Source organism: Ornithodoros turicata, chromosome 5 (genome assembly GCF_037126465.1).
Source record: "Ornithodoros turicata isolate Travis chromosome 5, ASM3712646v1, whole genome shotgun sequence".
Classification (NCBI taxonomy): domain Eukaryota; kingdom Metazoa; phylum Arthropoda; class Arachnida; order Ixodida; family Argasidae; genus Ornithodoros; species Ornithodoros turicata.
This window is the reverse complement of record NC_088205.1, coordinates 21,640,099-21,667,513: the sequence shown is the minus strand read 5'-3', so window position 1 is coordinate 21,667,513 and position 27,415 is coordinate 21,640,099. Positions and strand designations below refer to the sequence as shown.

General features: G+C 44.8%; 1 protein-coding gene and 1 long non-coding RNA gene across 2 annotated transcripts; one reads left to right on the top strand and one right to left on the bottom strand.

The window, feature by feature from the left end:
• Positions 1–310: 310 nt before the first annotated feature.
• On the top strand, positions 311–27,142 carry LOC135395379 (uncharacterized). The gene is made up of 3 exons (XR_010423049.1): positions 311–442; positions 22,875–22,956; positions 26,393–27,142. It is a non-coding gene; the product is annotated as an uncharacterized LOC135395379 (long non-coding RNA).
• LOC135395378 (uncharacterized) lies at positions 8,266–8,914 on the bottom strand. The gene is made up of 2 exons (XM_064626611.1): positions 8,496–8,914; positions 8,266–8,438 (listed from the first exon to the last, which is right to left on the bottom strand). The coding sequence occupies exons 1-2, from the start codon at positions 8,792–8,794 to the stop codon at positions 8,294–8,296; spliced, it is 444 nt and encodes a 147-aa protein (XP_064482681.1). The 5' UTR covers positions 8,795–8,914; the 3' UTR covers positions 8,266–8,293.
• Positions 27,143–27,415: the final 273 nt, after the last annotated feature.

Sequence of the window (27,415 nt, the reverse complement as noted above, 5' to 3'; positions counted from 1 at the left end):
CGACCATTATTCTCTCATCTGCAAGCTTGTCTGTTTGTTATGATGTTTAAGCGATGTTATTCGTTTGCTGTCGTCAATTCACCATGGTTGTATGACGATGAGTTAGAGCCCGTAATATACTATTAGAGCTATGAACGTCCACAAGAGGTTTCTTTAGACGCCCACGCCTACACTCAATGGAGAGGAGGATGTCGTCATTGGAACTATTTGCAACTCACGGTGCGAAAACCCCGCGCGCAACAGAAAGAGCTCGTTGGTGACGTCACAGCCCACCTGACCAATGCGCTTGCGGAAGGATGGGCGCAAGCGCGTGCGACGGCCACAAAACTGCGTGCGGGACACGCGACTGGCAGCATTGGCTCGAGTGCGATTCAAGTGGTCGACTCTACGAACGACAACGATTTTCATTTGCACGTCACCTGGAGTTGATCTATTAAAGAAGGTGAGAATATTTTACAGCGAACGTACTTTTCCTTATTTTTACAGCGAACCTTCTTTTTCGACAGGTACGCAATTTCCACGCTCTTTTGTATGTTGCGTACGAGATCGTTGAGATGGATGATATAACATCGTGTATGAAATGAGTTAGTCCAACAAATTGACATATCGGCCGTCTGCCTATGTGTCCTGATCGAAATATCTCATTAATCCAAGTATGGAAAGTAAATCACCAAGAGTGCAGTCAATTCGGCGGTTCGTAGCAAAAATTTAATTGTGTCAACAATTGGCATAAAATCGGTAGAAAGTTACCGTTCCGGTGCCCGGAATACATCTGGTGGTAGCCTCAAGGTTGGTTCCCAGTTTTACGTTTTCGGTTCTCCAGACACTAACTAAACTTCCAAGCATGTTTCTATATAAACCATTACTGAGAAAAGGTCGTTTTCGGTTTCTATGACACCTTTAAAAGTCATTTTTACATAATTGGCGCCTCAAATTTTCATCCTCGCATAAGTGACATCTGAGAAAAGATGCATTTTCAGTTTCGTGCATCCATTAACTCCAGTAGGACGAAGGAGACAACTCAAATTATGCTATGACCATAACGTTGAGGTACAAAAGGGGTAAACTCTATCTGGCAGGCCGGCATCTGTTGAAGTGACAACTCCCGACCGGAGAAAAATTAATCACGATCGACGCTGATAGAAGACGTTCTTTTAAACTGTACACGAAACCAATGTAATGTGCCTGCGAGCAAAACTCAAGCATGCTCACTGTTAGTGAGCGAGTGAGCGAGATAGCGCAAAGGTGAGACTCTGCGCGAGCTCTCTGTTTTTACAATAAAACCCTTTCTTTCACGAATTCATTAATTAATTTTCAAGTTCATTGAAAGAATTGAGGACGAGACATTTTCTTTGAGATAAAACTCGCGCCATCCGACCAATGAATGTATATCTATTTTTCTATCTTATCTTCTGCTTACCTATATTTTCGTGGGAGTGGTTGGGAGATAGGTTAACGGCGCGTACAATGAAATGGGAAATGAAATAACCTAACAAGTAATTGCAAGGTGCTCTTTCTAAAGGAGAGAAATGAATCTTTCTTCTTATTCAAATTCACTGACGGTACTTTTAAGAGTTGGTTGAGTACAACAGCTGTCGCTATACTCCATGGAGAGGTTCCCCCGGTGCTCCCCGGCGCAGGTTACGGAGTACTCTGTGCAAGTTTTTCAAGTTCACTCGCATGAAGCATTCGATTTCGTCGAGTGTTCCTCGAAACCTTCATTTTGAGAGTCAGCTGGGTGACTTCTCGGGAGGGTCTCACGCAGTCGGCGCCCATGAATCCACCTCTAATGTGTCTTCAATTTGTGCGTCTCCTTTAAATTAAGAGTCGAGAAGCTCTCCGTTTTCCTTCAATGGCCGTTTTGCTAGCGGTGGTGTGCCCATTACTTATTTTATTATTGGGTTCATTTGAATGCAGCTGCCGCCCCGCTGAGACATCTCGGTGATTTGTTATTGAATCGCCACCAGTGCCTGCAAAATCTCCCAACTTTGAGACGCTATGTTTCAAAGGCACGTCTTGAAGAAACTGGCCCGCGATGGCCAAAAAGTTAACTTCCGATCAATGGAGAGTTTTGACTCGCACGTGACAAAGTAAGAAAATGGAAATCACCTCACGGGCGCAATACACATCGTGAAAGTGTGCTTACTCAACCGCCATTTGCATGCGCAGCCCCAAGCCCGGGAGACGCATTCCAGAGAGCTCTTAAGTAGGTCCGAGCCATCGCTGTCGATATTTCGAGAAACATCATAGGCATTCATTGGGTTTCCGTGGTCAGCCTTGATAACGGGGACATGGGATACCAAATTTTAGGTTAGGCAACAAAAAAGGCTCATCATTATGGCTCAGCAGATATGAAATTCAAAGCCAATTCATCAACATAAAAAAAAGAAAGAAAAGCGCAAGAAAAGAAGTCAGTGCCGTGTAACGAGGTCCAACTCAGCTTTCGTTCACAATGGCATGTCAAGTTAAATTTCAGACGAGACAGACATTTTTGTGACAGCCCAGATGAATTTTGAACGGCGTCTTGCGTTTCTAGATAGGGTTTCCGCAAAAACACTGCAAGTTAATAGGGCTTTATTTGTGTCGTTATTTTTTTCGACCTTATGGAGTTTCTGGCGCAGCAGTTTATATGATAATAATCATTCCAAACGACTATGAGTGATGCAGTTTAGGGGCGTCTTGAAGATAAGATTACTTTCGTCATCGTGGATCGTTTTATGGGGTGTCTTTTAAGCGGGAATACACTCCAAAGAACTTCTCTGCTGGGATCAAGTTCCGATTCTATTGTTATCGACCCAGCACTAACGAATGCGGTGTATCGTCACATGGGTTGTCGGTAAAATTGGTTGTTAAGAGTAACAAGAAGGCATATTTTCTGTCTCCACGGTAGCGTTATAAAACGTGGAAACTCCCAGGATTGCATCGAAAAGAGGGCGAAAGAAAAAAATATTTTTTCGCCAGTCGTGGGAACTCTTTTTTTCTTTTTTTTATGGTTGTAGGAAGCCCGTTTTTATCGAATGCGAAAATGAATGCTCTTTTGCCATTGGTATCTCGGGACCTAATTGAGAGCCTGCTTGTGGGACGCTTTCCGAGCACTTTTATGATACAAAAGAATTGACATCCTTCATTCTACACCCACAAGGCAACAAGTTAATCTTCCGTCCATGCAAAAGCAGCGGCCCCTCGGTGGTTATCCTAAAGGTAGACCGGGTGGGTTGGAATCCGGATGGGATTTTTTTTTTTTTTTCGGCAGACGAATGTCGGTACATTTTTACCTTCGAACCTTCCTGCTGTACGCAGGACGCAGCTCCTAGCCACAGTTGCTTCGCGGCGCGGACGAAAACAGAAGAAAAATGTCTCCAAGCGGAAAGTATTTTCATTTGCGCTAATTAACATATGTAAGTTAGAACAACTGGTGCACATTTCTTACCCGTTATTAAACCGTCGATGTGCAACGACCGTATTTCATGGAATCATTTTGTAACTCGTTCGCGTGACTCGTGAACCACATCACGTTGATGTGGATGTTGGCGAGAAAAAAAAAAGTAATAGGGAGAGATTGAATTCGTCGCAGGACAAATTCGGCTACTCCCATAAACAGACCCCCAAAGAAAATATCCTAATAGGCTGACTTCAACTCACTGCTCTGAATAAATGTCACAAGCGCTGACACTCCCTCTTGTCTGGTGGCCAAGGACGCAGCACTTTTACGATGTCAAAGTTGAGGTTGTCCACTCGGTCCAGAGCAGATTTCGTGGTAGCCCTTTGAGGTGTGTATCGAGAACAGTGCACGAGAACGTGCTCAGTTGCTCCGCGGTTGCACAAAGTCCACAGTTCGCTGAATCAGCGGAACAAGCGTAAATGAGCGTAAATTCGCTGAATCAGCCTTCACAATTTTATGTAGGAACTGCGTTTATGAAACCTGTGTAAGTATCGTTTCGTAATGGTGAAGGCAATGTAATGTTAGACCATCCAAGCGAGCGCCAACGAAGATCAAATCCTGCTCAGCACCATCTTATCATTACGACGAGGGTGCCCCCTGAAAAATTCAAGCTCACACAAGCTTTTTTAAAATTATCATCCTTCCACTGTTCTCGAAGCTGTGAAAAAAATTTTAAATGATAAATTTCCTGACCCGGTGCCGCGCAGATCGAAATTGCTCTGTTATTTGTCGATGAACCAATTCTGGAAAGCTTTCAAAAGCGCTTACTTTTACCAGGATTATTCTTAAGTAATTGAATTGTTCGCCCATTCGGCTTCCCCTTCCAACCGAAAGGAAAATAAAAGTTCAATTGAATTGAACGTTTTCTTGAATAAATTTCCCTTCTCTGGAGTCAGGGGTGTTGCTCACCAACTCTTTGCAAACTATTTGCGATGTCAGTTAATTCTTGTGTCCCTCGGGGATCTATTTTGGGTCTTATGCAGGGTGTTTCACGAAAAATTAGCCCAAGTTTAAGAAAAAAGGTTCATCCCACAACAAAAAGACGGACTGCATATGTTACCAGTGGTGTGAGGATGCTCAAACTATTTTTGTTTCGTAATTAATTACGTGAATTAGTTTTTAATTATAAGGATTAGATCCAAAATATGAACGAGAAAATTGTAGCGGCCGGTACAACGACATCTCTACCTTGTACCTCTAACGTACCCTTTTTTTCCTAAAAAAAGTTTGCAAAAAAATAAAAAATAAATAAACAGCACGACGCCGGACCTGTCGCAGACGTGTGAGGAGTCAATGTCAAGCCAAAATGTCAATGAAGCACTGTGACTACGTATAGTCTTCGTTCGATAACAGGACAGGACACGTTGAACTCCATTATCATCTCTGTTCTTCTCTTTTTTCTTCTCTTTTGGAGAGATGAAGTTGCAATCAACGGGTTTCGTGTCTTTGTATCGCCCGTTACAACTTTTTCTTTGGCATTTTGGCTCGAATCCTTATCAATAAAAAACTGACTAATTAAATTCACATAATTAATTACAAAACGATATATAGTTTGAGTATCCTCACACCACTTGTAACGCTATGCAGTTCGTTGTGTGTGTGTGTGTGTGTGTGCGTGCGATGAACTGTTTTGTTTTTTAACTTTTGCTTATTTTCGTGAAACACCCTGTATAGTATTTATTAATGACATGGTAAATGTTGCAAGAGACGTTAGTTTGCCCATATCTTAGTGAGCCTATTGAGCTAAGCGCTTGGTGAAATAGGCTAGAGTTCGGCGTTTTCGGCATTTGTTTCTGGGGAGATTCGGCGGGTGTTGCATTTATGTGTGCCTTCAAATTGGGATATTTTCAGCGTTTTAAAACGTCCAGAATAGTCGCCGAAACTCGGCAGCTATAATCACTAGGGAGAGTTATACAGTGACGACTCATGGAAGGAGAGCAGCTTAGTAGGAGTACACTGAGAAACCTTACCTTTGTTGGAGGGTTCCACATGCACTGTGCTCTCGCATGATGATCCGGTGGAACCACGTTAAACCGCTGTTACTTTTTTATGCTTTACTCACAGCGTTGAAAACCAGTAGGCATCGTAAATATCAAGGTTTGATTTGAATACTCGACAATGCCAGGTGACACTCCCCTGGGGGGGGGGGGTCGACAAATTTTGGGGGGTGTTAGGGGTGTGTGGAGGGGTGCTGGGAAAATCACTGGACTTGTTATCCCAACGGACGATGTGTCGCATGGATACCGTCTCTCACACCGCACATCGCCAACGTCGGCTGAGCTATGTATATGCTATCCTGTTGTTTCTGCGTAAGGCATCGTGTGAGGCTCCGCGGACATGGGTCGTTTACTAAGATTCAAAGGCTGCTCTTCAATGTATGGCATACAAGGGGATTCGTGGATCGCTCGCCCCAGTCCCAGTTGTCCCTAATATCCTCCATCAAGTTTAGCGTCTAAGCGACCACGGTCATCATATATCCCTGCAGTGGGTCCCGGGTCACTGTAGTTTGAGCGGAAACAAAGAGGCCGACAGAGCGACGACGGCTGCCCAACAGTCTAGGACGGTTGTACCAATAGTGTTGTCGATAGGAGAGAGGAGATCACTTCTGAATGAGCTCATTCAGCCACTAGCTCGCCAGCAGTGGAGTCGGGACATCACTGACAGGTCTCTCATGTATTCGGTGGGCCGAATCTGTCTTTCTCAGTTCCAGACCGCTTACCACGCTATTTTACGTCCCTCCTGCACAGGCTACGTCTCAATGTAGCCTTCACTCCAATTCAAGTACCGGGTCGGACACTGTGACAGCAGCCTATGCTCCATATGTGGCGTCGTAGCGAACATTGAGCACTTCCTAACAGAATGTGAGCTCTACGAAACGGAGAGGCGGCAACTCTGTGCTCAGTTGAGTACTGCTAGCAGACAGACATTCAACAGGGCTGCAATTCTTGACCCCATGTCAGAGCCACGTGCAATACCGTCGATGTCTTCTGGCGTTCTTGTGGTTCCTCTTGTCTTTTTTTTTTTTTCGTGTGTTTTTTCCCTTCTTCATCTTCCTTTTTGTGGCGTAACGCAGAGGTAACTTCATTCTCCTATCTCACAATGTTTCGCGTGTAATCGAGTATAGCGTACTACTCTCTAGCGGTGAGTCACCCAATGTCATAGTCGAGATTTATTTGTTGTCACCAAAAAGGGATTCCAGCGTCTGCTCAGAAAAGTAGCCGGTTCCTGTACCGAAAAGAGCTACCAGCACATGAGGGTCCTGTAGAACGGCTGTTGTGAAAGCCATAGTTAGAGGCTATTGTTTTTTCTTAAAAGCGATGGAAGTCATTGTTCGATCGACATGAAATGGCTGAGGTCTCATCGACACAATGTCTGGACTTGAAACTGGAATTTATGCCCCGTTTAGGGATGATATTTTAGAAACAATGGACAAGACCAGCGAAACGTTACCAGGTCCAGAGAACGAACTGAACAGCGCAGTTTCCTTATTGAAATAACTCAAAGGCTTTATTGCCGCAAAGCGTGGAGCATTCGATCATTACCACATGGTTGAGGAAAATGTAACTGGAACGAGGGAATTTACTCCATTAAGAAAGCGCAATCGATGATCCAGCCTAGGCTACAGAAGTGCCACGGAACTACTGTGTAGTTGCCCTTCAGAAGAGTTCCGCGTAAAGAACTTTCTCCCTGCAGAAGATCAGTTTCTTTCTTCTAGCTCCTCTTAATCGACGGTTGGCCGCTTACAAAGAACTGTCGTCCAGGTTTTCTCTCTTCGGAGAAATCGGCACCGAAGACATCGAAAGAAGCAAGATGCCTGGCAGAAGTCCACAAAGATGATTTGGATGAACGTTTTCCTGACGAGATAGTACACTTCAGTCACTTTCACCAAGACATTTTTGCATGACGAGGTCGGCAGCCGAGAACAGTTCGTCTACACCAAGGGTGCCGAAGCGGCGGCCCGCGTGGACTCCGAGCAGAAAAAAAAATCAACGAAAATAAAAAAATCGACGCACGCTTGATAAACGGTCGTGGCGTTATAACTGGGCTATGTACTCGTACAGTTTATCTTGCGTTGGTTAGTGATAGAAAATTTTTGCCGTTGTATAACAGCCGATGACTCTCTAAATAAGAGACGAACACCACGAATGGCACCAGAAACGAACCTGTTCAGTCGCAGGCCCCCGAGTGAATTGGAGCAAAGATTCTTCGGGTTCAGGAGACTGGAAACCGAGCTTTTTGGCGTTTTCCGCAGCTGCGGACAACGTTCCTGGTTATGACTTCCAAATGGAACTGATTCACCTCTCATGAAGAACAAGTTCGAAGTTGGTGTAGCGCGAGAGATCCTTCCATGTCTCTTTCGCCGGTGAGAAAGAACACCCCTCCCCCAAAAGAAATCGTAGACGGCATTTGGACACCAGAAATGCTCCAGTGAACCGAAAGAAGGAAGCAAAAGAAGGAATCAGAGGTTTCAAAAGTACCCACCAACGGATCTTCCTAATTTTTTGCCTCATCTGGGCTGGTCTTGCCTCAGCTGATCTCTGAGCTGGTCTTGATTAGTGGTCCTTTGCTTGCCACGCAAAAGATAAGAATTAGATCCCGTCCGCACTGCATGTGTGTTTCTGTGCTAAAATGGCGTTTTCAACGAGATGCGCTTTGACAACAGTTGTATCGTTCAAGTGCAGAGAGGAGGCGAGTGAAATAGTCCCACAGATAAGCATCCTATTTAGAACGAAAGGAAAGTATTTCAATTGGAAACAAGCCATGAAGAGTATCGTAGCAAAATTAACTTTTCGTTAGCATATAGGATCAACCGTATTTCATACTTGAGAGTCGAGCCTATTTAATGGATGTCTACCGTCTGGCCAGAGCCATAGTGACCAGAACTGTCATCATAACAACCACTCCACCAACGACAAGTATCTGGAACATGTATTCGCGTAGCGCTTTCTGCTGAACGATGTCGTGAAGATGCTTGCCTTTGCTGTTCTTCGGATCCCTGTGTGGAAAGAGCAGCTTTGACGAGGCTCTTTTTTGCCACAGTGCAAGTACCCACCTTGCCAACATGATCTTGGTAAACTGTACAGCAGTAGTATAATTTCCCATCTTGGTGTGTCCAATAGCGGTCAGATAACAGCACTCCGTTGCCCGGTAGTCGAGCTGCAAGAGTTGTTCCATGAGCACGATCCCTTTGATGATATCCGCTGGGAATCGGCTGAGGACGAGACAACGGCCGTACTCATACTGAACATCCTGGTCCATGTGGCCCCGTTGTAGTTTCTCGTGGTACAGACGTTCAAACTGTTGCAGTTCCTTTGTATCGACGTACGTTACGAACATTTCTTCGCAGTCCATGCTCGGTGTAGCACGTGTGCCTCTTTCTCCTTCCGCAAAGCCTCTGTGTCGGGTACAAAGAAGAAATGACGTGGCAACGTGGCACCAGTGGGTGGCAGTAAAACTCAACCACGTGGATGCATCAAGGAGGCTTTTTTTTTCTCTCTGCCGCTGGGAAAAATTGACCCGGAAAGAATGGAAGAAATGATCCCAGCTGGCATGGGAAGGAAGAATGACGTGAAAGAACACAATACACCGACTTGACGAAACTTCACTGCTTTAGTAAACTGTTCTTTCATGAGATTTGGATCATCTTCGCATTCGAAGGTAAAATGCTCCCGCCGATGGTGTGAGTGAGCCTCGTCTTCGAGCAGATGTCATAGTTTAGCGAGTTACGTTTTAACAAAACAGGGCGCGTTTTAGCGTAAAGTTTCCGTTTTGGCATAAGGGAGGATTGGAAGGTCAGCAGCCGGTAAATCGACAATTAATGTCATTTCCAGTCTGCAGGTATTTCGCATTTTCAACTGCGTCCCTTAGACCATGGCTCTGTGAGCTGTGCAGGGCACAAAAGGGAGGACAATATTTCGTCCTCAGTGCAAACATCAAGTACACCTTTCGCTCGGTTACAATGTGTTGTTCTGAAAGCAATGCCTGTTTGCCATGTTCTCTGAAACTGCTCACCAATTAACGGATGATTTGAAAGCGAGGAGGCTGGGGGTGTCTTCGGGCCTCCTGGAAGCATTTGACGCCCAATCCCACCTTCTTTATGAATGTCTGCACTGGTGACGAGACCTGAGACGAAGAACCAGTCAATGCAGTGGCGACACCCCACGTCTCCAAAATATTCAAAAGCCAACGTCCCGTACACAAGGTTATGCGAACGTCTATACTGGGGGTGACAAGGGTTTGCTTGATTTGCTTCATTGGTTGTCGGATACAGAGGAGGTGAAAGCTGCAATCCGAACCTGGGTGAAGGGGTGTACCAAAGTGGCTTTGAGCAGTGGGTCGAGAGGTGGCGCAGATGGAGACTTTATTGAGTAAGAACAGCTTGTAGAGGAAGAGTTACTCTATAAAATGAATCATGCTCGACGACGGTAGCATACCTTGAGCTTGAGGGAGCGAGAGGACGCACGAAGAAGTATGACAGGACGAGGACAGGGACAGTAGACAGGACGAGAGAGCCTTGTCCTGTCTACTTCTTCGTGCGTCCTCTCGCTCCCTCAAGCTCAAGATATGCTACCGTCGTCCAACCTTCACCAGCTCGCTTGCCTGCTCACCCTTATTTCATTTGTTAATCATGCTCCACATGTCTCGCGTTCATGCAGGAGCTATGACCCAAGAGTCATTACTTTCAGCACAACCCTCGTATAGGGACTTGACATTTATTGGTGCACCTGCATTGGCATTGGTAACGCGCACGTTTTACGCGGTTTCAACCAATTACGGCAATCATTCAACAACGAAACCATTGGCTTACAAAGCGTCTTCTTTACTGATTATAGTTCAGTCGTCAAGTCTTTCGAAGCAATTATTAGTGACCGAAATAGAAGCGGTACAACAATCCGTTCTGTTAATAACGGATATTACTGTTCTGGTCCTCCGTCTCCAATGTTACAATTACGAGAAAGTTTGCATTTACAAGATGAATGTAATCGTCTATTTTGGTCTCCAACGATAAAGTATGTACCCGGAGGTCAGCTGTTGCGCAGTAGGTATTACCCAGACTTTTACAGGGTATTAACCTGTAAAAGACTACCTGTTCTGCGTGCCATGCTCAGCAACAACTCAATGCATATGGAAAACTGCATTGCCCACGTATAGGGCTCTGAAGGACATTTAATCTTAGTACATTGAGCATCATAGTGAAATTTACCAGGATATTGAATGTCCTCTAATGTAGACAACGCAATGTTCCATCCGCACTGAGTACATGGCATGCCGGGCACTGCAGACATTTATAGGGTCATTCTAAAGCACACAGATCACATAACAGTTCATAATTAAACAGATAACTGTTCATCTCGGATAACAGCCGCCAGAAATACAAGGACGAAGAGAAACTTTCAGTGTGACACCTCGTCTTCTTTCGCGCGTATTCTCAACGAAGAAAGAAATCAAGCCGAAACTAAAGTCATCGTGAATAAAAACGTCATTCTCAAAAACAATTTTCTCTAAAACGTAACGGTCTCCATTTTCCCTGTGATGGTATTTGCTAATACGAGGCTCGCTAACTTGGAAACCTCTAAAACTAGCTTTCTTTTTCGTCTGTATACACCGACCACTGATCTATATTGATCAGTAGAGACCATAGATGAGTGATTCCGACATATGGAGTCTAGATCTAGCATCGGAGAGCACGAGACCGTTTTTTGTTAGCAGGCTAGATTATTTCCGGGACCATTATTTCCTTTTTGCGGTTCGGTAAGTAACCTTAAATAATTGATTGACTAACAACGAAAGTAAATATTCTTGGAAACAATGTATCATTTTTCTTTTCAATGCCGCTGTTTGGGAAGCGCCTCCACCGAGAATGGTCGGGTGGGGGCGTTGCTTGACGTCTTCATCACAAATATGTATGTGATAGTCCGACGACGCGAGGTCATGCAAATATGATGGACGTGGCGAGAACACTCAAATCGAAGATCACGTACGGCTCAAGTATACAGTCATACGTGACGTATATGAGCGTTGTCATATTGGAGCACTATACACTCTTTTCCGGCAGACAACGACGTTTTGTTCTGATGGTGGGCTTCAAGTATGTTCGCTGCTATGTTCGCTGCTTGTTCCTCAGGTATTCAATGTTTAACAATTGTACCTGATGATCCCATACATTTGCTGCAGTGATATGCAGGCACTACAATGCTGTGCCTTCATGCGAAGGTGAATGTCAATGAATCTCATGCCTTTGCTCATCAGTAAACGGGTGATCCTTCCTGGTGTGAGCGTGAAGCGAGGCAGCCATTTTTAACCACGTGCCATGCAAGACATAATATACAGAGTACAACTACCACCCACGGCAAGAATATTACGAATGAGATGAAGCTTGATTAAAGTTTTATGGGTATTTGTTGTACGCTCGTAGTTTTCGAAAAGAGGAGAAATGGACCGTTTCTGCAACATATTTATTGTGTGGGTGGAAATAGTTATCTCACAGCCCTGTTGGCAAGTTGTCGAGCAGGAGATTCCACTAATCCACTTACGTTACCTGGTTAGTCTTTCATCGGCGGGCAAACAAATGGTTTTCGAGTGAGGATGCGCTATCTGAGCGAGACCATTCCCATAGAATTTCTCCTTATCTGAAACCACAATCAAGTGACGTCTTTGTGCGAGAAAATTTTACGGACATTTAAAAGCATCGTGGAAGTTCGGTACAAGACGGTCGATGGAGAGGCCTTCCATTTTCAGGGAATTCACAATTGAGATGGAATGTGCCTTTCTTAGAATGTACCCGCAAGAATTTTCCCGGGTGTTTCTCTCAGCAATGTCAATCATTCGATCTCCAAACGAAGAACATGGGAGCAGTTTCTGTTGGACGTGCTTTGTACATACAAGGTGTCCCAGAAAACGTGTCATTGAATTATAACAACAAAAAAAATTACACCACCAAGAATCAACGGCATTTGTTCTTGCTGGGCTTTTGCCACCTCCTGATGTGAAAGCCATGCAACGTAAGTTTAATTATGTAAATTTTTGCGAACTGGACTCGGAAATTTGTCAAGTAAATGTCACTTTTTTTTACCCCACCAATGTAAAAAGCGTGCCGAATTTACTCAAATTAATGATAATTGACAAGAACATTGCTCTGAATATCATGCTCTACGGAGCTCCCAGAGAATAGCGCGCCACCAATTTTTCAGTTCGACGAAACGAGGTTGGAAACCCAGCCCACACCGGCATCGTAGAAAGAGATAACACAGGCATGGCTTATCACGTCCGGCTTCCCCTGAGATCATGCCTTCCCAGCCGAAGCCAGGGAACTCCCAATTGGCGTCCTCCGTCAGAGAGAAACTTTCCGCCACTATTTGCGATTGCGCGCTCACCATCGCCGTCACCCACTGGTACAGAAGCCACAGCAAAATCGTGCTGTGTGCGCAAGAACTAACGGGCCATATACCTGCCTTCACTGTTGCCCCAACCGCTTCTTCAGTAGCACCATGGACACTGCCGAAACCATCCATCTCGTCTCACATCCCGGGGGTCAAGGGGCCGAAGAGCCAAACCCCTGCTCCAGTCCTCAAGCAGGCTACTCTGGAGTTGATGGACGCTGCATACAAAAACCAAACCGCCGTATATACGGACGGTTCCTCCACTACTGGCGGCTCATCTGCTGCATTTGTAATTCCAGAGGAGTCAATTTCACGTGGTTTCCGCCTATCACACCGCACCTCGGCCACCTCTGCGGAGTTGTATGCCATCCTGTTATTCCTCAAGTTTATTTTGGATCACCACCCCCGCCTCTGGGTGGTATACACAGATTCGCGGGCAGCGCTGCAGTGCATAGACAACATGGGCATCCGTGGCTCCTTGGCTCCGGTGGTAGTGAACATCTTGGAGACGCTCAAAAAGTTTTGGAACACAGGGGCCACCGGCTGACCCTCCAATGGGCCCATAGCCACATTGGAATAAGAGGCAATGAGGTAGCGGATCGGGCAGCTGCTGCGGCTCACCATAGCCGCTCAGCAGTCTCCATCATACTTTCGAACGGGGAGAGACGCTCCCTCTTGTCCGCGTTGACGTCGTATTCGGCCCATCAGGAATGGTGTCATGACATTACCCGGTGGTCGCTTCTGTATGCTGTTGACTCAACTCTATTATTTGAAATGCCAAGCGGTTTCCCTCGCCTCTTTACGTCTCTCGTGCGTCGTTTACGACTTAGCGTTGCATTCACCCCTGCGCTCCGGTATCGGCTGGGCCACAGCAACACGGAGCTGTGTACAACTTGTGGCTTCCCGGCAACAATCCGACACATTATAGAAGACTGTAGCCAGTACGTATGCGAGCGACGTGCCTTTAAATGTCAACTAGAAATGCTGGATCAGAGGCCATTCAACATCTGCAAAGTTCTCGGTCCATGGAGCAACCCTGGACATCAGTGCCGTGCACTTGGCGCTTTTCTTTCCTTTCTGAGGGCCACCGGCCTCCTTGACGAACTGTGGGGATTTCCTTCGTCATCCTTTCATGTGAACCTTTTTGGAATGGGGTATAGAGTCCTGCACTCAACGCAGGGAAACATCCCACATCATCATCATCATCATCATCCATTCATCTATGTTGTTGTTGTTGTCTCCCAATTCCAGGAGTTTGTCGCGCGATATGCTCAGGTACTCCGAAGAGCAAGATGATCGGCTATTTTTTCCATCGCGATAGCGCCTCAATATCACTATCAATTATCATAATTGAGTAAATTGGGCACTCTCTTCATATTGGTGTGATAAGAAAGTGACATTTACTTGGCAAATTTCCGAGCTCAGTTCGCAAAAACTTACATAATTAAACTTACGTTACATGACCTTCTCATCGAGAGGTGGCAAAAACCTAGTAAGAAAAAATGCCGTTGACCGCATGATTCTAGGTGGCGTAGTTTTTATATTATAATTAAATGAGACGTTTTCTGGGACACCCTGTAAATAAGGTCCCATCTGGTCTATCTGAAATTCTGCCAAGATCACTACTAAAAATGCTTTAAAATTTCAATGCTGGTCGCCAACGAGAAGACCTTTTTTGGTGAAATGTTCAGCAACCTTAACATTAGTTTTAAAAACGAGTCATAAAGAAAGTCACTCTTTGAATGATTTCGCCGAGCGACCTTGTTCGGACAAACTTGTTGTGGCGCCATTTGTACAAACGTTTATAATTAAGGCATTAAATTTTCTCTCGAAATGAATGTGGCTTTTCCGCAAATGACCAAATATTGACCTCATAATATTTTTGTCTAAGTTAATTTCCGTCGTGCACGCACAACGATTATCACGCACTGCCGCGATAAAAAAAAGGCACCCATACGTTGGATGTCTCTGTCTGCAATAGCTATTGAAACGTCCCGGTTTGCAGAGTTTATAAGACGATAAGCGCAGGCTGCGACGTACAAGCGTTTCAAAATATCCCAGAAAATGTTCAGTTTGAAACCGAGATAAAAGGTTGATCACTTTTACTCATGCTACTGTGCAGGAAAAATTTTCTCCACTACATGTTGATTGGATGCTTCAAGTCGCTGTTGATGCTGTTGGCGACATTAATGAGAGCCCAACTGATTACTTCCCGCCGATGAGTTTGGATCGACAAACAAACGCGAAAGTCACAGTCTTGTTGACCGTCATAAACGGATTTGGCACAGCGGAGTCAACTTTCGTCGACTATATAGTGTCAGTGTTGCTCGACGGCAATATTGTTGGGATAATGACGTCATTCGCAAGTCTACGGTCGTCTGCCCTTCCACACTGTAAGGCATAATCCATTGCAATAACAAGAAGCCTCACACATACAACTTTCACACGACTCTGACGTATAGCTACGAGGGTAATTCGATAGATAACACTTTAACTGAAATTCCCAACTTCCTTGGCTGCAGGTGGCAGTGTACTCTGTATGTTGTGTTTCGCCTCCTCCGCGTGTACCGACAACTGATTCAAAATGCTCCTGGGCTGTAGTAACCTCTGTGAACAAATCTGTTTGCTGGTTTGAGACGTCGACGTCCTTATTTGTTGGCCGCCCAAGCTCCGTTTCCTCATGAGTGAAGAGGTGCAACCCATCGACATCCAGCATCGTCACAATATGCATATCACTCCAACAAGTGTACCAATGGGCGCGTTTAACATCACGGTACCATTACCATTATTATTATTACTTTTTTTTCTTTTTTGTTTTTTGATGGGCGCGTGCAAGAGGCGAGTCACCGTCCGCATGCTGCTGTAACGGTCGAAACTGTTGGTATCACAAATGATCTTATTCGTCAAGAAACAGCATGCACCGAAGTATGTGTGCGCTCAAGTGACAAGAAAGTCCCCGAGGATGTACGGATTTTTATTCTTCAGTCGTTGCCAGTCTGAGCAATGAAGGGAGCAACGCGACTCCTATAAGTCGTCCAAAACGGATCATGCTTTACAACTTTCTGGAATTTTCTACTTTGTGGGTCACTACATAACGAGATTCCCCTTGAATTGTACCTGAAAATATACCTGGTCGCAGGAAGCGCATCCTAGAGTACTTGACCGAATTAGTATAATACAATCGTGCCTATATGTTTGATATTTTTATATACATATATAATGTCCCCGCAATGACCCAACGTCATGGGTTTCGTGCGTTACTCCTCCATCATACACCTTCTTTGTGTGCTGTCGTCATGTTTGCATTCAATGAAAAATTAACGATGACGCTTGTCATGTGCTTAGCTGACGTACAACAGTTGTTTATATTTCATGGCTCACTTTTTTTGGTCAGGCGCGAATCTAGACAGGGGACCGGATATCCTCCTAACCCCCCTTCAGTTGGCCCCAGGTAGTATATGCAGCATGCTGTCCAAGGCCGACTCTCTCAGAAAAATCCCGCCCCGGCCTCGTTCAAGTTTATGTTAGAGACGTTACCTGTATTCACCTGAAGTTGAACATCCTGAAGTTGAACCTGTAGTTGAACATCAACATACAAAGAGTGCACACTGGAGACGGATGTAACCGTCCTCCGTGTTGTGTGCATCACCAACTCGCCCGAATTTCCATAGCAACTCATTGCGTTGTTGTTTAATGATGAAAACACGTGTAATCAAAGAAAGCGTTGGAACGGCGAACACAGGAAGTGAGGTCATCTTCCTTGAAGATGTTGCTTCTGGCAAGGAGGAACCTTTCGGTCTTGCTGCACCAAAATGCCGTTTTTCGATGCGTATGAGCATTCGGAGGTGTAGTTGGAGGCATGGGCGTTCCCAGGATTTTTTCTAAGGGGGGCAAAGCGCTTCCAGGAGAGGGGGGTCAAGAGTGCAAACCCCCACCCCCTACCACATCTTTTTCTGGATGCGGGCGTTGCGCACTGTGTGGGTGTTCAGAGATTCCTACTATGCCATATGACATATTATGAATAATCATTACGACCTATGACTAAAGAGCGCACTATTTTCACAAGCGACCTTGGAGTTCTGGGGGAGGGGGGCACGGCCCCCCCTTGCCCCCCTCGCGATACGCCCATGGTTGGAGGTTATGGCCTAACTGAAACTGTAGTATGGAGACTGTACACTCTTAGAAATGAACATCACAGCATTGCACACTCGTAGCCAAACATCATCTCGAATGATATCGTTATCTGCCCTGATTTGTTGAAAACGGGAGGCGTACGCCTTTTTTGTGTGAATTATGAACAGCATAAGTGTCACAAAAATGGCGTACGCCTCCCGTTTTCAACAAATCAGTGCAGATAACGATATCATTCTGGACGATGGTTGGCTAGTGAAGTGCGGTGAAGTTCATTTTTAAGAGTGTAGATTGGTTTTGTCTATGAGTGAGTCGAAAAGCAACCCAACGTCGTAATCACATTACTTGCTCGCTAAAACAATCACAAAATTACTCAAAAAGTAATTGATACTTGTAATTCGCTGCGTGCAGTGCTAGAAGAAAGTTTAGGGAACACGCTCCGGCGCATACTCCTTCCTAAGAGTGACACGCTAGCAGCGAAAGGTACGGACATACAGACATGTGCCTATAGCTAACCCAGTCACTTGTTTGCAACTCCGTACGTTACCATTCTCTACTAGCGTTTTACACTGAGGAAGGATCGAATACGCGCCGGAGCGTGCTCCGTAAACTTTTGTCCAGCATACCGTGTGTTCACACGAGCGACACTCCCCGTAGAAGCGGAAGACGCGAAAAACGTCATAGCGTTCTGAGCGCGAGCGCTCAACGTCCAGTGTTAACGTACACTACTAAACTCGTCAAGCTCGGGTGTTGACAATATCAACAATAAACTCCTAAAAAACACGAAATTATATTCGTCAATCATGCTTACTAAACTCTTTGAACTGTCGCTGGGGGTGGGCGAGCTCCCGGATGCGTGGAAAATCGGAAAGGTCATCCCTACTTATAAATCAGGCAACAAATGCACTGCTGCTAACTACCGTCCCATATCACTAACGACTATACCGTGCAAGATATTGGAACATATCATCTGCAGTCATCTAGTCCATCACCTAGAATCAAACTCTTTCTTTTGCCCTTATCAACATGGTTTTCGTAAACATTTTTCTTGTGAGACTCAGTTTTTCATTCATGACATCCATCTCCTTTCGGACAGAGGAACTGATGTTGATTGTATATTTCTGGACTTCATCAAAGCATTCGATAAGGTCCCCCATAATCTGTTGCTTTTAAAATTATCCTTACTAAATATTGACCCTAATGTATTGTCCTGGATTCAGTTTTTCCTTATTGGGCGGTCACAATTTGTCACAGTAAACAATGTCACCTCAGCCCTAACCCCTGTATCATCCGGCGTCCCCCAGGGTTCCGTCTTGGGCCCGCTACTTTTTCTCATATACATTAATGATTTACCTGGGTGCGTCAGGTCTTCCATTCGGATTTATGCCGACGACTGTGTAATCTATCGAGCCATAACTAACCCCTCTGACCTTCATATTCTGCAGTCAGATCTAGACTCCGTTCTTGAGTGGTGCTCAGCTTGGTCCATGGAAATGAATATTAAGAAATGTAAATGTTTAAGAATCTCGCGCTCACGTAGTCAGCCACCCACGTTTTCATATAAAATTAACGATGTCCCTCTCGATCAAGTATCTGAACATAAGTATCTCGGCGTTCATATCTCATCAGACCTCTCTTGGAAGTCCCATATCACGCATATTTGTAATTCAGCTAACTCTTCTCTTGGCTTCATCAGACGCTCATTCTACATGGCCCCGTCCAAGGTTAAGCTACAGCTATATAGGTCTCTCGTGCGACCAAAATTAGAGTACGCATCATCAGTATGGGATCCTGGAACAGATAACCTCACCAAAATGTTAGAATCGGTACAAAACCGAGCCAGCCGTTTTATACTCTCAAACTACCATCGTACATCAAGTGTCAATATCATGAAAAGGTTTCTGGGTCTACCCTTGTTAGCATCTCGTCGCAAGAATGCTCGTTTGTCACTTTTCCATAAGGTATTCTATCATAACGATCCCATTCTCTCCTCATACATTTCATCTGCCACTTACACTTCGCACCGCATTGACCATTTCCGTAAAGTGCGCATTCCGCATGCATATACTAGTGCCTTCTCTAACTCCTTCTTTGTTCGCGCCGCGTTGGAATGGAACAGGTTGCCTCGTGCTGTTGCTTCCATCCAGGACTCGCCCACCTTCCGGGACACCTTATCTGATTTACTTTGATGACTAACCTTTTTGTGCTATTTTATGTGTCACTATCTCTACAGAGACTGAGACTTGTTCTATGAAAGATGAAAGTCACTGAAAAGGTTAGCCAGCTGTAGGGATCGAACCCACATCTGTTCTATGTTGTCCTTTTTTATTTTGTTTCGATTTTTTCCCAATGTTGTACTGCCCCTCCCCTCTTCAATGCCTCATGGCCCTGAGGGTATGGAAATAAATAAATAACCGTGGGGAATATCCTGCGACACAGCCACAAGATATTCCGTAGCAGACGACAGGAAAGACGCTGACGGTGCCGTCTGCTAAGTGCGCAGTACGCCACTACCGATATTCCGCATCGTGTGAATGCTCAACATAACACGGGACAGAACTTCGTCTCTGTGAGCAGTGTTTACGCTTTTTCTTCCACTAGAATCTTCCGTAAGGATGTCGCTCGTGTGAATACACAGATATTGTACAAGTATTCCCAAACGACGGCGCACAGGAAAATGATATATTGTTCCCAGAATATCAATTTTCATTGTTCCTCGATATATTAAGCTTACTTATCAAACCTCCCTCGTACAAAATTCGACATGTTCATATTTAGCGAGGTATCGGATCTTCCCGTAAGTGTTGTACGTATATCATTCTCCCAGAACGTGTCACTAATCAGAATAACTAAAATAATGTTGCCGTGATGTTACACATCAGGTTTGTCTGCTTTAATCATAACACCAATCATAACACCATTCGCACCACCCGGTGTGTGGTATCTCATTTGCGTATGTCATGTGTGTGTGCGAGTGTAAATGCCTCATATTTTTCATCCTCATTCCACTCATACGTTAACCCACAGGCACTGAGGTATAGTACCCCAATTGTTGCGGTGAATCACCTCATTCCATCGTCATTCATGTAGTTGTTGTTGCTGTTGTTCACAATACCATACGCATAATACGGTTCATCTCGTACGTGGCATGGATTACGAAATGCCCGCATGATTAGTTCCCCAATTTCATGCAGTATACAAGTCCTCGGCGTAAGATCCTTCCTTCTAAGCATAAAATTACCTTGCTTGGCATTGTACACTTTAGCGTCTAGTAATTACGACGAATAGCAACAGAGCAGCATCGATTAACTGGAAGATGTGGAATAAGACAGATTTGTCAGCAATAGCAAGAACTGTGACGTCGCGCGGCTCCATGAAATTTTCAAGCGGCCTAAGGTGTGGTCCATGTAAATTATACGTGGCTCCGTCATTCGCTAAATGGCTGGACGACGACGGACGCGTTTCATGAAAATTATCAGTCCAAAGATACCTCATCGAGTCAGAGTTTTCTGTTCGGTTTTGTTTCCTGCTTTGCGAGACAGAAAACATTTATTTGAACGAAAATATCGGAGGGAGTTGTTCTTGTCGGTCGGTAACGATCCCAGGACATGTGGTATTTAATAAGGGCATTCCCTAAATATACAGTTTTAAGACCACTGTGATCATAAACGCGGATTTCGTTTAAATAATGAGTCGATTTTCTTGTCTCCCATTTGTTATTCAACAGAAAAGAAGGAACGGTTGTCGCTATAAGCACTCGAAATCTAGCAAAAAAACATTTTTACCTCAATATCCGAAAGTATAGTTATTGCGTATAATACGTAACTTTTATCATCCCGCGAACCTTTACGTAATGCTTACTCAGTGAGGCTTATCTAGTTGACTAAACGCGCGCACTACAGCAACGTTTAAGGTTGGTCCTTATGGTGCGTTTTGACGGCGTCCGTTCCGCTGGCACGCACACTCTAAAGACAGAACTTCACCGCATAGCACGTAGTGCGCCAATCATTGCCGCGAACGATAGGGTTATCGCTTTTGATTCGAGAGGGAGGCGTACGCCTTTTTGTGGCAAGTACCATATACCCAAATTGCCACAAAAAGGCGTACGCCCCTTTCTCTCCTCGAATCGGAAGCGATAACCCTATCATTCGTGGCAATGGTTGGCGCACAGCGTGCTATGCGGTGAAGCTCTGTTTTTAGAGTGCATCCTCAGTGATCAACGCAGCGCAATGCCTTTTCATGTTCTCGCTGCCACGGACCTACGTCCGTCGGTTGACGGTGGTTGACACGGACGCAGCACGCATAGCACGCAGTATGCCAATCGTCACCGCGGCTGATATCGCTTTGTCTCCCGATAAGCTGAGAAAGGGGGCGCACACCTTTTTATGTATGAACTTTCCTTCCAATCGGAAGATAAAATGATACGATTGTAAAGGTTGGTTGGCCTAGAACGATTTATGGGACGAAGAGCGCTACGCTCTTAAAAATGAACTTCACCGCATAGCACACCCCTAGCCAACCATAATCTCGAATGATATCGTTATCTGCCCTGATTTGTTGAAAACGGGAGGCGTGCGCCTTTTTGTGACAATTATGAACAGCATAAGTGTCACAAAAAAGGCGTACGCCACCCGTTTTCAACAAATTAGGGTAGATAACGATATCATTCGAGATTATGGTTGGCTAGGAGCGTGCAATGCGGTGAAGTTCATTTTTAAGAGTGTACACTCTTAAAAATGAACTTCACCACATAGCACGCTGAAGGCCAACCATTGTACAGAGTGATACCTGTATCACTCTTGATTTGTGGAAAACGGGAGGCGTACGCCTTTTTGTTACAATTATCATTTCTGCATAAGTGTCACAAAAAAGCGTACGCCTCGTGTTTTCAATAAATCAGGGAAGAGAACGATGTCACTCGGGATGATGGTTGGCTAAGAGTGTGCTATGTGGTGAAGTTCATTTTTAAGAGTGTACCTGTCAGTGCACAAAGATCCGTTCTCCGGCGTTCAATCACAGATCTCAAGATCCACGACACCAAAATTCGAAACTGCGATATCAAAGCTTATAGTATCCGTGAGGTCTGAGAAGGACCGTATTTCAAAATACACTGTTAAAATAGAACTTCACCACATAGCACGCTCCTAGACAACTACCATGTCGAATGATATCATTCTGTGTCATGATTCGTTCAAAACAGGGGGAGGAGCCTATCTGGTCATGCATAATGTGTCCCAGATATAGGCGCCTCCTCCCATTTTCAGCAAATAAGGACACAGAATGACATCATTCGGAGTGATGGTTGGCTAAGAGCATGCTATGTGGTGAGGTTACGTTTTAACTGTGTAGGATATCACCGACTCAGCAACGTGCCAGTTTCACGTGTTTTCGATGTTCATCGAAGATCCAAGTCATTTTATAGCGAATGATATGCACATTTTAACGACGGTTAGGCTTGGCATGGCGAACGCGCTGGACCAACACAAAACGAAGCGATGTTGCTATAGTTTTTGGTCAGGTGAGACCCATAGGTCGCATATAGGTGCAGTGGTGAGACCAAGATTAATCCAAGTGTGTTGGTCAAACGCCGCACAGTGTTGCACACAGCTCTCTTTTAACACCGCTCGTTCTCTTACAATGGGAAGGGTGGCATCTTACCTGTAGACGACACTTGTGTTCATCAAAGGTCGTGCCCAGCGTAACATGACCAGTTTAAAGGGTGATTCAGATTACTGCGTTTACGGCCGCGTGCAGTGTCTTACGTGTACCTCCGTTCCATCCGTAAGGATGTCCTGTTGCAATAATTCGCTGTCAGCGTACGTAACACGCAAGCGCAACCGTAGCCGCAGCAGTGTGAATCAGCCTTAAGAGTGCATTGCCGGTGTAGTAGTAGCCTAACAAAGCTTTTCATTTGAACGCAGTGCAACCATGTTCCTGTCCCTGCTGTGTCTTCTGTGCTCTGCCCTCCTGTTGCACGGTCAGGCGGACGCTCAGCAGAGATGGGTAAGCATTTTTCTATACGTCTCGGGGTTTTTCGTCACAGCGTTTTGTCATATCTAGGGATGTGCCAACCGACTCCGCGAATCCTGCGATTCGGGAATCCGAATCCCAGTGCCCAGAAAGGCGAATCGAATCTTTCGAATCCACCGACAACGTTTGTTCTTTTTCAAATTGGCGCCGGAAACCTCATTGACCGACGAGTGTTTTCCTGTTGCTTTGTTTACATTGCTCTGGACTGAAAGAGTTCAGGCAGGAACTGTTACATTATAAGTGTAAACGTAATATGGTTTTGCTTTTGATTGTGGCTTTAACTTTATGGAAATAATTCAGACTCGGGAAGTTATGTATTCCTTGTAGTCGACTAACAATATGTTAAACTGTATGGGTATATTTTCTGCCGGACTGAACTATTATTTCATTTTCTTTTTCTTTTTTTTTCATTCAACAGATGTATGATATTCTGCTTCAAAATGCACTCCAGTAGACGTTTTTTCTTGGGTTTTGAAACTCCTTTTAAAGAAAGGATTCGAAAGATTCCAGATTCGTAAGATTCGTAGGTTCGCATAACCTTTCTTGGATTCGGATTTGGATTGGGATTCGCAAAACTCTAGATTCGTCCCATCGCTAGTAATTTCCATAAAAGGTGCCTGCATCTTCGGCCATTATGCAAACCGTAACTTTATGTGGATCTGTTACGGACGGCGCTGCCGGAAAGAATGGTCCCAGAAGAAATGGGGGAGCAAAAAATGGCCACCGAGAGTACCTCTACACTGTTAAAACAGAGCTTCACCACATAGCACGCTCATAGCCAATCATCATTCCGAATGATATCATTCTGTGTATTGATTTGTTGAAAATGGGAGGAGGCGCCTATCTGGGACAGATTATCTTGTCCCAGATAGGCGCCTCCCCTCTGTTTTGAACAAATCAGTACACAGAATGATATTATTCGGAATGATGGTTCGCTAGCAGCGTGCTATGAGGTGAAGTTCTGTTTTAACAGTGTACACTGTTAAAACAGAACTTCACCACATAGCACGCTCCTAGTCAACCATCATTCCGAGTGATATCATTCTGTGCATTGATTTGTTGAAAATGGGAGGAGGCGCCTATCTGGGACAGATTATCTTGTCCCAGATAGGCGCCTCCCCCCCTGTTTTGAACAAATCGTGACACAGAATGATATCATTCGGTATAGTGGTTGGCTAGAAGCGTGCTATGTGGTGAAGTTCTGTTTTAACAGTGTAGGTTGCGTATGTATGAAAAAGAAGAATGAAAGGGAGACCAGAAATTTCATTGGTGCCTTCTTAGAGCCGCCCTTTATTACCTTATTGAACCTGTTTTAGAGCACACCCTCAAAAAATGAACTTCACCGCACAGCACGCTCCTAGTACGCCTCCCGTTTTCAACAAATCGGGGCAGATAACGATATCATTCGAGATCATGGTTGGCTAGGAGCGTGCTATGCGGTGAAGTTCATTTTTAAGAGTGCAGATATCATAGTTTAGCGCTGTAACCAAAGACGGCGCGTTTTTTGATCCGGTTTTCGTAATATGGACCATAATTCCTCGGATCCCAAGGCAGGACATTGGTGGGTCAGTCAGCGTGTCAGATACACTACACATGGTCAATACCTAATGGCGTCTGGTATTTTGATTGATTTTCATTTTCAATTCAGTGTATGCTTTTCGTTTACTTCCGAGCGTGCACATGAAATGACCGGAATGTATCTTTGACCAGAATGCGTTTTATTTACTGTGTCTTCATACTTATAGACATGCACGGAAAATCTCCCCCTGCACTCGCACTTCCATTTCATCGCTATCGTCAGTGTCATGGACGGCTGCGGCCGCCATGTTGCGGGAGACGGAGCGTATAGCGTGCCTATATCCACTCCTCATTTTACGCTGCTTCATATAGCCAGTTTCTTTTTTCCACAAGCACAAGAAGAATTTTATTTTCATCGCCCAATCTTTGATGACGTCCCCTGAACTCACCTCATGACTTGTGAGAATTCCAGGTCCCGAACAATTCCGTAGTGTTACTTTATCAAATGCCAAAAAAAATGAACAGTCTTGATTTAGTGCGCGACAGCTATAGCCGATGTCCATATCAGTCCATGTCAGAACAGGCTGTACCACATGCAGTGGGGAATTTTCCCTCCTATCGGATATCGCCTACTGCTTGCATTTTGCAGTTACACCAAATAAAAGCTATTTCAATTTTTAATGATATGGTGAACGCTGGTACTCCTATAAATCTTAGTCACCGAACAAACAAAACAGTCTTTTTTTTTTCTTGAAATCCGTTCCGAAAAGAATTCCAGCTAGTGATAATCCATATAACTTGATGAGCATCATTTCCTTCAGTTTTAGGCAGTACAAGAGGATAAACGAAGTGTACCGTTTGTTTGTCGTCTTGTGCTGCTTCACACTCAACGAAGTGTTTCATCCTACTTTGTTTAACTTTATGCGTTTCCTCAAGCCTTGGTTACAAGTCACGCGATCACCTAGGCTCCAATTTGTGTGCTAAAAAATATAAAAACCACATTTAAAATAATTTTCCTTATGTTCTCTAATATCCGGTAATGCAAGTCGTGCAATAATGAAAATCCCCCTTTCTGTGAAATGTTCATCTCCGTGTAGTTGATAGGCGCGATCATTTGATATCTGATGTGTGGCTCATCTCGCATAAAAGCAGCTAGAAATACGAGGACGCTTTCAGTGTGATGTCTTTCGCGTACCGAAGAAGGAGATGAAACGAAACAAAAGTTATCGTTTCCATAAAATTGCAATAGGTGGTCGCTTTTGCTACTACCTGACACACGCAGTCTCAGCTGACACCACTGATGCACTCTAAGAACAAAGGTTGTGAAAAAGTGGTAACTTCTATAGTTACCACCTAGGTCAACATACACTGTTAAAATAGAACTCCACCACATAGCACGCTCCCGAATGATATCATTCTGTGTCATGATTCGTTCAAAACAGGGGGAGGAGCCTATCTGGGACAAGCATAATGTGGCCCAGATAGGCGCCTCCTCCCGTTTTCAGCAAATGAGGACACAGAATGATATCATTCGGAATGACAGTTGGCTAGGAGCGTGCTATGTGGTGAAGTTCTGTTTTAACAGTGTAGCGTCTGATAAAGTATGTAAAAGGGTGGTAAAAGCAATTATCATATATGCAAATTGCTACAAAAAGGCGTACGCCCCCCTCGCTCACCCTATCATTCGTAGCAGAGAGTGAAATAGCAGGTAGAACTTTGCAACCTTTTATAGGCACAACATATGCGACAACTATTACCACCTAAAAGGTGTAACTGTTCCACCCTTTTTTCTAAGAGTGTGTCCCCCGTGAACACCTCACATGTGTAACTTACACCTCACATGTGTAGCAAACGATGTGTAATGTATTTATGGGGAGATGTTTCGTTTCAGCAACCCCGTTGCCGAGCCTTGTGTAACAGCGATTACGGCGGCTACTCTTGGGCCACCTGCCAAAGATGCAGGCTCCGCATCCCGTTGCGATTCGGCAAGAGGGACCATCTGCCGACATCGGGAGATAGTGGAGTCCGCTCCTTCGTCGTCGATCATCCAGACGTCATCGACGACGGAGTCCAAGGCGACCTCTACTCTCCGACGTCTCTCGCTGACCGTTTCGGGTTCCTCAGGAAGAAGAGAAGTGTCGCGCAGTGAACGTCTTTCTGTTGTCCTCGCGGTTAGTCTTCTATGGTCGTTCGGAATCCGCGAACTTCGCGAACGCAATCAGTAGACATAATTCTGCTTGTCGACAACAAAAGGTTGAACCTGAAAAGAACTCTCGGCGAAGCTTTCGTTTTGCCCGCAATAAAAGTCGCGAAACGAGGCGCGAGTTTATTTATTTTATTTATTGTTTTACGACCGTGCTGCGTGGCACACGGGAACCTGAAGGCGCGTCAGCTTTCGGAATTACGCCACAAAAAAAAAAATATGGCTACGCAAGAAATTGTCATTTCGGAAGCCAAGTAAAATATTTACTGTCGTCCGTTGAACGCGCGTCAGTATTTCACTGTACAAACCACTATGTAAGATTTTATGCGAATCATGTTGCATGCGATAATATTTATTTGCACACCTGTTTATGAAAGCCATCTTCGGCAGTCCACATGATGTTATCTTCCTGTGGTGAAATAAAAGGAGTCTGCAGGGGGTTTGTTGTCTCTGCCGTAAAGGTCACCCACATTGACGTGACCAATCGCAATCCAGGGCTGGATGGAGGATTCAACATTTCCCCTCATTCACGTTCGTAACTCCACTGTAGGGCTGTAATTTTGCGTGGAAAAATTGTTGGAAGCTTTCAAAGAGAGCTTTTTTTCTTGTCCCACGCTAATACGGAAGTGATAATTTTCCCACATTGCTCTACGATCGTAACATCGTCCCCATTTTATTCCTCTTTCAACACTGAGCGAAATAACGGCATAG